This window comes from Lottia gigantea (assembly GCF_000327385.1).
Source record: "Lottia gigantea unplaced genomic scaffold LOTGIsca_9, whole genome shotgun sequence".
Lineage (NCBI taxonomy): Eukaryota > Metazoa > Mollusca > Gastropoda > Lottiidae > Lottia > Lottia gigantea.
The window spans coordinates 3,095,853-3,109,419 of NW_008710950.1; the positions used below are offsets into that span (position 1 = coordinate 3,095,853).

General features: G+C 33.1%; 1 protein-coding gene across 1 annotated transcript; it reads right to left on the reverse strand.

Annotated features, from left to right (window-relative positions):
* Positions 1 to 4,190: 4,190 nt before the first annotated feature.
* LOTGIDRAFT_155839 (hypothetical protein) lies at positions 4,191 to 12,526 on the reverse strand (the record flags this gene model as incomplete). Its single annotated transcript, XM_009068353.1, has 2 exons — positions 4,191 to 4,245; positions 9,945 to 12,526. 2 exons carry the CDS (start codon positions 12,524 to 12,526, stop codon positions 4,191 to 4,193), a joined length of 2,637 nt encoding a protein of 878 aa, XP_009066601.1.
* Between the last annotated feature and the right edge of the window lie 1,041 nt (positions 12,527 to 13,567).

Below are 13,567 nucleotides of genomic sequence, written 5' to 3' on the forward strand. Positions count from 1 at the left end.
TATGTTTGCTCGGTACCTGCTCTTCGGGCAGAGATTAGTTTAGCCATATCGTGAAAAAAAATTAAGATCGACCTTATCTGAACACCTCATAAAGTTTCCTAACCACAAAATCCATGGCAAGACCAATCCATCATAGCCTCCAAGACTTCGCATTGTTTATACCCTTATATCTATTGTCTCTCTTAATAACTTGTTATTACCCTTTTTATCTATTGTCCCTCTTAATCTCTATATTGTTTCTTGTTGGTATATATTTTGTTATGTTTTATTCTCTTGCCATTACATCTGATGAAGACACGTGTATATTGTGTTGAAACGTTATGTGCCCAACCTTATTAAAGAAGTGTGCTATATTCCATAATATTGTCTTGTGTTTTGTTATATATATGCTCCTCCCTTCTATATGTCGTTCAAATCTTATATTAATAGAATCACTGAGAATGTACATGCTGCAATTAAGGTTTTTAAAGGACTCTCTGAAACAAAATATACTATTCAGGAAGAAGTCATATTTAGTTATGATATTGTTTAAACTGATACAAAATGTGCTCTTGATGTTTTATAGACCGAGAGATGGGAGTTAACACCAGCTAAAAGTAAAGATATGTCAACACCACGTAAATCAGATCAATCTACAAGACATAATTCAGTTGGAAAAGCTAGAAATAGTTTATTTTCTGAAACAAATTGATTTTTTAATTTTTTAATAGGTTTTAAAACGATTATCTATTGCTTTAATATACCCACATATTCATAGCATATCAATCTGCTTTAATATTTTATTTGTTTTTATACGCCCACATCTTTCTATGTGGACGTATACTGTCGGCACTCCTGTTGGTCGGTCGGTCCGTCTGTCCGTCAACATTTGCTTGTAAACGCTCTAAAAACTAGATTTTTTGATGGAATCAAATGAAATTCGGTATGTGTATACATATTCATAAAATAAAGATCAAGTTCGAATTTGAGCTATTTTCGACCGTTACAAGCAGAGTTATTGCCCTTGCCCCAAACCCAAAATCTTTAATATGCTATTACTCTTTTAGTTTTCAACCGATTTTGATGAAACTTAAAATGGATGTTATTGGACCTAAATCGAAAGGTTTGAAAAAGTTTAGTTTATTTTGATTAGATTTAAGGCTTTTTCAAAATTTAGACCTCTTACGTCAGTTTTGAGGAGTTATTGCCTTTTAACTTCTAAACAGTAAGTGCTTCTATCAACATCAATTGCTTGTAAACACTCTAAAAACTAGATTGTTTGAAGGAATCAAATGAAATTCGGTATGTGCATACATATTCATGAAACGAAGGTTCAAAATCTTGAATATTTACCATGGTGGGCGTATATGGCTGTGGTCCACTATCTTTGAATTTTATTTTTGTTTTTATTTACCTATTTGAGAATTAAGATTCTGTATTTTCTTTTAGTTATCCATAATATCTACAATACTGATACTGAGATCTGTGTAGATTTCTGATTCCAGTATCATTTTAAACACATACCAATATTGATCAAGAGAGAAAGTCAAAGTAAGCATATTTGGAGGTGATCCACTATCTTATACATTGTAACAACACCATGATACAAAATCGTCTTATGTCTATTATATAATTTTAGATTAAAGAACAGATCAGGTTCAGGTGCCATCACCTGTTTAGTTTATATTATACACAGATTTATCTTTCATATGTATATTTATTTTGTGCAATGTGTGTGTAGCTAATTTCAATTACCATAGCTATAGCAATAAATAAATAACATACATTAACTGGGTGTTGATATTTTAATAAATTATTTGTTACATTGTTACCATTCAGTATTTTAAAATTGTTTATTTTAGTATATTAACAGAACTGATCTAGTTTGATCTGTTTTAAACCTATAAATAATTTACTTCATACTGGTTTTTATTATATTATTTTATGATGTTTTCTTTATGAAGATATATTTCTGTTTTTATTTGGCTGTATTTTATTATACGCCTACATGAATATGTGGTCGTATATTGTCGTCGCCCCTGTCCGAGAGACTACAGTTTTTATCTGATTTTGATAAAACTTTGTGTGATGTTTTAGATTGATAAGATCTCGGTCAAGTTCGAATTTGACATATTTTCGATGAACGGTTTTTGAGATATTGCCCTTGACTTAGAATGCCTTAAAATTTGTTAAAAATTGTTCGTGAGCAGGATTGAAGCTACAGTTTTCATCCGATTCTGATGATCATTGGAATTGATAAGATCTCGGACAAGTTCTAACTTGACGCATTTTCGATGAACGGTTTTTGAGTTATTGCCCTTGACTTTGTAAAAACGCGTCAAAATTTGTTCGTGAGCACAATAGAAGCTACAGTTTTCAACCCATTCTGATGAAACTTGGTGTGATCATTGAAATTGATAAGATCTCGGACGCATTTTCGATGAAATGTTTTTGAGTTAATGCCATTAACTTACAAAAAACGCGTCAAAATTTGTTTGTGAGCACAATAGAAGCTACAGTTTTCAACTGATTCTGATGAAACTTGGTGTGATCATTGGAATTGATAAGATCTCGGACAAGTTCTAACAAGAGATATTTTTGATGAACATTTTTTGAGTTATTGCCCTTGACTTTGTAAACACGCGTCAAAAGTTGTTTTTTGCCCTTGATTATAGCTGTGTGATTTAATTGTTTGTTGTAATTGGGTTATTGATATTGATTTTAAAAAATTTTGTGGAATTATTCAGCATAAATAATTTCTTCAATATGAGAAAATTCGTACTTTAGTCAATTAAGACTGTTTTATTATTTCTGACAGCTGCCAGTGGGCGTATGTTACCTTGCAACGCAAGCTATCTTTAATATTATAAGTAACTAATTATTTTGTTTTTCAAAGTTTTGTGATTGGGGTTTTGTCTCTGTTAATCTGGTATTTCCAATATATTTGTCTCTGTAAACACTTTTTAGTTTCCATGCTGTGGATATCTTTTTAGTATGACAGTGAATTTGGGAAGTGTGCATCAATAAGTATAATTATGGTAATTCGGCTGCTGATGGATACAATTAATCTTCACTTTTCACTAAATTCAATAGAGGCTACAGTTTATATTTGATCTTGATGAAACTTGTAGGCACGATAGAGACTACAATTTTTATCCGAACTTCATGAAACTTAGTATGCATATATATATTGATGAGATCTCGGACAAGTTCAAATGTGGTAACAATCGGATGAAGGGTTTCAGAGTTAACTCCTTTATCTTGAATGAAACTTGTATATTACCTTGCCTGGCAAGCAATCTTTTGAATTACAATTTGCGTTTCCTGTTTTCCATTTTCCTGATGTGAATTATGCTCTTTCATCAGTTTTGTTTGCAGAATTATCATTCAAGTTTTTGGAATTTTCATTTATGTTTCTAGATAACTGGATAAGGAGTAAAAACAATGGAATAATCATTAGAAATACATCATGATCAAACCAATAAAAGTAAATATAGGAAACAAAAATAATTATTCAGAAAACAAAAATAGAAAACAGAAAAAAAAAAAAATAAAAAAAATAAAACTTAAATCGTAATTTTAATGTAAATATTATGTTTTAAATTAACCTTCTATATTTAATTTTTTTTTTTTTTTTTTTCTAATATTTATTTCAACAGGTTTCAATATTCATATGGTAGATAGATATATAAGATTGACCAGAATAATTTTTTTTATTCATAGCTATTTCATATAATATTTAGTGATATTGCACAATCTGAAATATATTGAAAAAAAGAGTAATATAATTATTGTCTAACTGAATCTTTTGAATAGACAAAGTCTACCCCTTTTCTTAATGTTGAATTTGTGTTTTCTGGATTTTGTTTTGTTATATATTAAGCCACAATTACTTGAATAATAAAATGTTTTTAATGGTTCTTGATATAATTGGCCACATCCTTGGGTGATAAACATGCACTGCACCTTCAATAGCAATTACACGCAAACGTAGTTGACAGTCAGACAAATGCCGATAACTCACACCAAAACAGATTTATATATAAATGTTTCAAATATTAAGAAATATGATGTCAATAGTGAATGATACTAACAAAACTTGTAAGAATTTATGTAAGGGTTCAATTTAGATATAAAAAAAACTATTAGCAATTATCAAACCAAATTTCAGTTTTAGTTAATCAAGTTTTTGCTTATAATAAAAATTCAATTCAAAATGTTCCAGTTGTAGACTTCAGACTGATCTTACCAATGAGATTAATCAGTCTGAATACATGTTAATTTCTAACAGTTTAGCATCTATCAGAATTGGGTGTACAAATTTGCTCTGTCAATAAATGCTGCTCTGACAGCATATAAACTATTATCTCCTTATTTCAATGTGGCATTACACAACATGTTTGGGGGGCCAAATCTGTAGCATTCTGTCTCTGCCACAAATTCAACAGCAACAAGCATTGTGGCCACTGTTATTTACTGAACTGTAGAAGTATTAACTAAAGCTTGATTTATAAGCACTGATTTCAATCCACTTGGCCCAAGTCTCAAAACTGATATTCAAACTAATGCTCAGTTCACACCAACGGAGCTTTGATGGCGCTTTAAAGCGGCGTACAAATTGGTACCAAAGCGTAACAAAGCTCGACTAAAGCGCCAGGGTCGTAATAGAACGTTGGAAAGCTTTGAGCAAAGCACGATATTCGGCAAGAGCGCCAAAAAAATTTAAACTGTTTAAAAATTCTGGACGCTCTGTCATGAATTGATTAAAGCGCCGAGAACGTATCAAAGCTTAACAAAGGGTAACAAAGTTCAGCAAAGCTTGACTCAAAGCATAGGAAAGCTTAACAGAGCTTTATTCAAAGCGGGGACCCCAGTCTTCACGGCCTGTCACCACTTGATCAAAAGCGGCATGAAATCGGCCATTTCGAAATTTTCCAATGCGTAACAGAGCTTAACAATGCACAACTGAGCTTGATAATCGTATCAGAGCGTGATTTAAAGCGTCTAACAGTTTAGCATCTATCAGAATTGGGTGTAAAAATTTGCTCTGTCAATAAATGCTGCTCTGACAGCATATAAACTATTATCTCCTTATTTCAATGTGGCATTACACATGTTTGGGGGGGCCAAATCTGTAGCATTCTGTCTCTGCCACAAATTCAACAGCAACAAGCATTGTGGCCACTGTTATTTACTGAACAAAGTTCAGCAAAGCTTGACTCAAAGCATAGGAAAGCTTAACAGAGCTTTATTCAAAGCGGGGACCCCAGTCTTCACGGCCTGTCACCACTTGATCAAAAGCGGCATGAAATCAGCTATTTCGAAATTTTCCAATGCGTAACAGAGCTTAACAATGCACAACAGAGCTTGATAATCGTATCAGAGCGTGATTTAAAGCGTCTAACAGTTTAGCATCTATCAGAATTGGGTCATAACTGCATCAAAGCTTAAAGAAGCTTATCAAAGCGTGATTTAAAGCGTAACAAGGCCTGATCAAATAATTCGTCCCCAAAGCGTAACCAATTCGTATCAGAGCCATAGAGTTATATATAGAAACTATATATAACTCTATGATCAGAGCTTATCAGAGCGCAACATTACTTTTGATATTTTTTGAAAAGTAAACAAAAAATGATGGCGCTTTGCTCGCCGATTAAAGCGCGGCATTCGCCGTTGATGTGAACTAGGCATAAACGTTAAAAAGATCTGAGTAGTTGCCCCTGACTCGATTTAATCAAGAACAAAACCGATCAGGCTATACCATATCTAAGAAAGGGTATTTTCGAGGAATTCCTTCCTTCCCTCTTAAGTTTTAATAAGATCTAATTGTGCTCAAACCCTGCCATGTCAACATTCGTATTTGTGATACGGTGGTAGGATCTAAAAGCTTGCTAAATACAGCTTTTTGCTATTGTGATGCAACCACTGTATTGTTAAAAAAAATAATCATCCAAAAAACAATATAAAATAATATACTATTTTATGAGAGAAATTACAATACTTTATAATGACTATTCCGAAAATAATTTCAACTATACATACAAGAGAATTATGCGCTAATTAAAATAGCAGAACTGTTTCACTTACAATTTTAATATCAAATCATGAGGAAAGTACTATTATATACAAGTAAATACAAGTGGATGGTTTATATCCCAGATAACAATAGGAAATTTAACAGTTTCTTTCCTTCCGTTTTTACTAGGGAAGTCTACTGATAAATATTTACACGTTTTGTAAAATTTGAAAATTTAATTTGGCAAACTTTGAAAATTTATTTTTATGTTCCTTAAACTTAAATATAATAAATTTTGGAAATAAAAAATTAATCTGTAAACTCTCTATATACAAGGAAAACATACGCCAACAAAACAGCTCCGCTTACATCATAAACAAGCATGTACCTAGCATGATACACGCACCTTCCTGATAAATTTTCAGTACATCAAGGGTTTTCGCCAATCTGTGAAACTGTACCAAAAATCTAATTTGTCCAAGACATTGTTGATCTAAACAAACACTCAAACTATTATAATATTTTCAATAACTCAAATTGCATTCATTGAAAAACTTCTCAAATTAGAACCAAACTAAGATCTCATAATGATAAATGATCGCACTAAATAACATTTAAATCGGATGAAAACTGTAGCGTTCACAAACGAAGTTTGACGGTTTTTCAAGGGCAATAACTTAAAAAACATTCATCGAAACATATTTACAGTTGACCAAGATCTCAACATGATAAATGTTCTCACCAAATTATCATTTAAATCGGATGAAAATTGTTTTATCTTGTATTCACAAGCCAATTGTGGACGGACTGACGGACGGGGGCATTCAATATACATTATAATGTGTAGATTATAATCTGGGCATATAAAACCGTTTATCGAAAATTGGTCAATTTTTTTCTTGACCAAGATATCATAATAAATAATCACACCAAATTTCATTTAAAACTTTGAACTATATCTTAATGATCACCGTCAATACTTCTCTCTAATGCAGGGTTGGAACACTGTCTTATTGTGGCATTAGAATATCTCACATTAGTAGCCAGTTTGATTGTTGTCTGCTAGGTGATAAGGTGCCATGGGTTAGAATCCTCCTCAAGGTAAGAAAAATTCTAAAGCCTGTGAGAATTGGCTTTCACCCTCTTATACCTAAAATTTCAAGAGCAAGAGCATTAACTCATGGAAAAAACTTTTTATCAATCTCATAGAAGAGTTTCATAAATATCAACGAAAAAACTGTAAATACATTGTGTTCACAAATAGATTTGGATGTGTTTTAACAAACATTTTCATATTAAATTCATCAAATTCTATCTCTCGTCAATTTCAATATCAACAGACTTTTTCAAGAAAAAATTGACAACTTATCACTTTTATTTTCATCACTTCCAACTATAGCTTTTGATGCTTTTATATAAGTCAAGACAATAATTCTTAAAGGTTTATCAAAAAATTGTAAAAGTATATATTATAGTATAAGTATTGCAGACATGTTAGCAATATTCATATCAATCTAATTTGAATTAAAATTAACTAATATTCTGCGTCCAATCCAATTTTATTTACTTTATTTTTAACCAATCACAGCTTAGCATGTAGAACCTGTTTCTTGAGAAAAACAAATTGTAGGATAGCAAATAACTCATAGCAGAGCAATATGGCTGCTTCCTCACACTGGTTATTTGGCAATTTGTAATTGTTATTAAGACATGGGTCCTATGCTATGATTAGTTAAAGATAGCTTGCCAGGCAAGGTAATATACGCCCACTGGTAGCTTTGATTTTGAACATAAATATTTAGCAGTACAGTAACAATCACCAGTATGAAATATTCAACCTTCAGTCATACACTTCTTTTGAACTCTTTAGGGTGATACTGAATAATACTGAGTATGAGTTATTGCACTAGTTCTTGAAAACGTGTTCAATCTGTAGCTCGTGAAAACTCTAGAAGAAAAATATTCAATCTTCAGCGCCGTAATGAATAATAAAACCAAGTTTTGTCAAAATTCGGCAAGAATCATGCCTTCTAAATTTTTATGAGCTACAAATTGAACGAGGTTTCAAGATCAAGGGCAATAACTCATACTAAATATTTTTTCGATTTTTCTCATTTTCAATATTATCCATGGGTGATAACAAACACTCAAGCCAATTTTCGTTAAAATCCGTCAAGAATTGTGCCTTCTAGAGTGTTTACAAGCTAAAAATTGAACGCGTTTTCAAGAATAAGGCAATAACTCGTACTCAATATTTCTAGATTCTTCTGATTTTCAATAGGGTTCATCCTTGGGTGATTACGAACACTCATACCAAGTTTCATCAAAATCCATCAAGAATTGTGCCTTCTAGAGTGTTTACAAGCTAAAAATTGAACGCGTTTTCAAGAATAAGGCAATAACTCGTACTCAATATTTCTAGATTCTTCTGATTTTCAATAGGGTTCATTCTTGGGTGATTACGAACACTCACACCAAGTTTCGTCAAAATCTGTCAAGAATTGTCTCTTCTAGAGTGTTTACAAGCTAAAATTTGAACACGTTTTCAAGAACAAGGGCAATAACTCATACTAAATATTTTTCAATTTGTCTGTTTGTCAATACAGTTTATCCATGGGTGATAACCAACACTCATGCCACGTTTCGTCAAAAACCGTCAAGAATTGTGCCTTCTGTGTTTACGAACTAAAAATTGAACGTGTTTTCAAGAACAAGGGCAATAACTAATACTAAATATTTCTCAATTTTTCTGATTTTCGATTTTTCCGTTTATCCTTGGGCGATAACGAACACTCATACCAAGTTTCATTAAAATCCGTCATGAATGGCACCTTATAGAGTGTTTACGAGCGTTTCAAGAACAAGGGCAATAACTCATAGTAAATATTTTTTGATTCGTCTGATTTTCAATAGGGTTCATCCTTGGGTGATTACAAACAACCATACCAAGTTTCGTCAAAATCAGTTAAGAATTGTGCCTTGTAGAGTGTTTACGAGCAATTGTGGTCGGACCGACGGAAAGAGGTGTTAAAAATAACATCAGTAGAACAGGACTGCAGTAGAAAATTTTCTTTTTTTAATTTTAGATTTTAATTAGATTATATTTGTGTTTAAAACTTCAAATGAGAAGGTATCACAAACTGTGTCTCATACCTTGACTAAATAGCCACCGTTCTTGTGTCATAGAGGTTTGTAATTGTATCGATTTGAGTGGATTGTACGCCAGGGAATACAGCTAATGAGAGCCTTTGCCAGCTGTTAATATTACGGATGTGCTTGTGAATTTGTTTTGATTTACAGAAGAAAATAGACTTCATTCCATACAAATATTCAAGAGAGGTGCCTAATTATATCAAGATATTACTTTGTTATAACTTGACATTCTCTTCAATTCTAATTCTTTAAACTGAAAGAAATGTCAAAATGTCATCTAGATGTTAGTTTGCTAACTTGTATTGACAGCACACTTTTAACAGTGTATTTGATTGGTTATAAAGAATAATGACAACTTTTGATACTATTTAGTCAAAAGCACCTTGATCATAATTAAGCATGTCAGATTCTAGATTGTAATATTAACCAACAGACAATATGAAACCAACATCTATATCTCATCAGATAAAAAATACATTTTGTTTGTGGATTTAGGCATACATCATATGTTCTGAACTCCATGATAAAAGATTCAAGTTTCAATTAAACTTGTAAAATATGATGGATAGCCAAAATAAGGTAAAATTATGCACATTCAAGAACATTTCAAGAAACTAACAATTCAGCAGAATGAGTTTATTGCGAAATGAATGCTTTAATTGTTATAATAAATTATTATTTAACAATAGAACAAAGAAGACGGTATTGTTTATTTATAGAAACATTCATGAATGTGCATGAATTATCTTCACGTTATTGTCTATCAAAAGTTCTCATTTTTCTAAACATGGACTACAAGCCAAATTTTGCTGGTGTACGTCGAGGAGTTGAAGCAGGCGTTCCAGGCTTCCGTCTACCAGGAGTTGCTATTTGACTTCTATGACTGGAGATGGCAGCTTGAACAGCCTGTTCTTTCCTAGCTTTGATTAGTTCATCAGCTCTCTTCATTTCTTCTTCCATTTCAATCATCTCATTTAAAGCCTGTTTCTTTCTTTCTACTCTGGTCTTACTAGCATCCTTAATACTATAAAACATAGGCCCCAATTCAGCCAGCCATTGTCCATCTACAGATGTAACACATTGCATGTATTCTTTAGAAGTCATAACTAGTTCATGATAAACAATATAGTCTGGAGTGTATCCCATACCAAACAGAGCACTAGTAGGATGCAGATGGCAGGGCATACCAGTTCTACAATTAACATATTCACCAAGTCCTTTTAATCTAGCAGCTTGGTGAAAATAAGCTGAACAAATAGATTTACGTACAATATCCCACTCATTACCACAAGATATTAATTCCATTTTCTGTGAGTCCATAATTTCTTTTAATTGTTGTCGAACTTCCCGTACTTTTCTCATAGCTTTAATATGAATAAAATGTTCATTACACCAATTGGAAGAATAACCATTTCTTTTCCATTGTTGGTAAACATTTAGGTATGTTAAATGGTCACTCTCTGGAACCTGAAACTTTTCACGAGCAGAATCTGAATCTTCTTCACGACCTTTAGGTCTATAAAATATGGTAGGCACTGACAACATAGATACTATTGTCAATATTTCAGCACTACATTCCATATCTAGGGAAACAATAACCATTTTGGATAGAGCTGGATCTAATGGGAATTCTACCATTTGGCGACCCATGGGAGTTAGAGAGCCAGTGTTATCTAATGCACCAAGAATCCATAACTGATACATTGAATTCATGATATTGTCTTGAGGTGGAGGATCCATGAAATGAAATTGTAAAAGATCTTGAACACCCAGAGACTTCAACAACAAAACAACATTAGCTAAATTAGTCCTTTGTATTTCTGGAACAGTACAAGCTAATAATTCATCTTTATATTGCCTATGTGTATAGAGTCTATAACACTGACCAGGTCCAGTACGACCAGCACGCCCAGACCTTTGGTTGGCATTGGCCTGAGATATTGGGTATATTTGTAGAGCATCCATACCAATTTTAGGATTGTACACCTTTAATTTACAATAGCCTGCATCAATAACAAACATAATACCATCTACAGTTAATGAGGTCTCAGCAATATTGGTAGCAACTATACATTTCCTTACACCATCAGGGGCTTTTTGAAAGATTTTGGCTTGTAAATCGCTTGGTAACTGAGAGTAAATTGGTAATATGGCTAGTGGTGGAGCATCATCTAAATCATCCAATCTTTCAGCTAATAATTCACAAGTGATCTCAATATCTTCTTGACCAGGCATAAATATCAACATATCACCCTCTAATCCCTGAAGATGAACTTGTAATGCCTGTTTTACAGAACAATCAACATAATCTTCCACGGGATTTTTACTGAACATTACGTCTACAGGAAAAGTTCTACCAGGGATGTTAAATATTGCAACATTGCCAAAAAAGTTTGAAAATTTTGTGGCATCCATTGTAGCAGAAGTTACTATCAATTTTAAGTCCTGTCTCCTAGATACCACATCCCTTAATAAACCAAACAGGACATCAGTATTTAAAGATCTTTCATGAGCTTCATCCATAATAATAGCACTGTAATGATCTAGATCTGATTCACGTAAAGATTCTCTCAATAAAATACCATCAGTCATGTATTTTATTATTGTATTCTCATTTGTACAGTCTTCAAAACGGATAGCATAACCTACTTCCTCTCCTAAATTTACACCCATCTCTTCTGAAACTCTTTTAGCAACTGACATGGCAGCAACTCGCCGAGGTTGAGTACATCCAACCAATCCAAATTTGGTATAACCATCTTCATGAAGATATTGAGTTAACTGAGTTGTTTTTCCTGAACCAGTTTCACCAACAATAATAACAACACTGTTATCTCTTATAATGTTCAATAGTTCGTTTCTAACAGCAAATATGGGTAAATATTTTCTCTGTGCTGCTATAGATTTCCTTTTGGCAAAATCACTAACTGCTTCATTTTTATCTTGCATTAAATCTGCAAACTTATGATCAGCTTTAAAATCACCTTCAGGATTTTTATCTACATCATCTTCTTTTTTCTGTACACCTAGAATATCTCCCATTCTTGTGCCAGCTAATTCCCATTGTTTTAATTGTGATTTCTTTCTTTCTTTCTGTTCACGATAAGTACGAACTATGGCACTGCCTTTTCGTGAAACAATGGCCATATCTGATGTGGGATCTTTAACTGGAACAACTGGTTCTGGTTGCTTTGTAAATACAATACGACCATCTAAGAAAGGTGGGACAATATTATGGACCAGAAGATGTACTCTTGCTTCATTGTCTTCTTCAAAATCTTCATCATAATCAGTTTTAGTAACAACACCACTTCTTAACATTCGGTTTGTTTCCCACATATCAATATCTTTATTAATCTGTCTTTGTCTAGCTGACATTCTCTTCTTCTTTTTGGCTTCCATATCTGCTTCTTTCTTTTTAGTATATTCTTCAGAGGTACCAGAGAATGGATTGTGATCATCATCATAACCTTCATCCATACCATACCATTCTCTATCTAGTCGTTTCTGTTCAGCTTCCCAATCTAACCGATCTTCTTCTGAATTAAATCTGTCTTCCTCTTTCTCATCGTCTTTTGTTTTATAAGATGTTCTCTTTGGATTATTCATCCATTTATTGTATTTGTAAGAGGGTGTGGCCTTGGGAGTATCATCAACATGATTTCTTGAAGACTTATTTGATCTTTTTGATCTCAAAAGGTCACTTGATCTACTGGATTTACTTCTTAGACTTTTATCAGAATCATGTTCAGACCTTGGGGTAAGAAGATCCCAACTTGATTTTCTAGATGGTGTAATATCATCATCTTCCCAATTAGTTTGTGAAGGAGTATCAGTTGGCTTCAACTTTGGGGTGGCTAGTTCATCATTATATCGTCTCGATGGAGTTTCTTCCCAATCTTTATAGCTTCCTCCTCTATGACTGGACCTTTCAGAACGTTCTGACCTATCATAATCACGACTTCTGTAGCTTCTATCACCACGGTCTCTACTTCTACTACTTCTATAATCATCATCCCCTGATCTCCTGTGATCTCTGCTGTGCTTACTTTTATAATCTTTGGACGAAGCATATACTCCTCTGTCCCTGTCTCTATGATGACGATGTAGCTTTTCTTTCACAGAATCACTAACACCACCTGGATGAGACGGCGTCTCCGAACGTGTTGTCCTGTAATGTCTCTCTTTGATATTTGAATGTTTCTTTGACCTATTTCTATCACCATCATTGTCATCATTTTCAACATCTTCCTCATCATCATCAAGATATGATTTCACCTTGGATCGTTTCTCCCTTACATCAGGACTTTCTTGCAATTTCCTTTTCTCTGCGGCCAATTTATCCAGACCCAAAATTGATTGTGATGGTTTAGAAAACTGAATGTTGTCCTTTTTGTTCGAGGGTCCTTTTTTCATTAT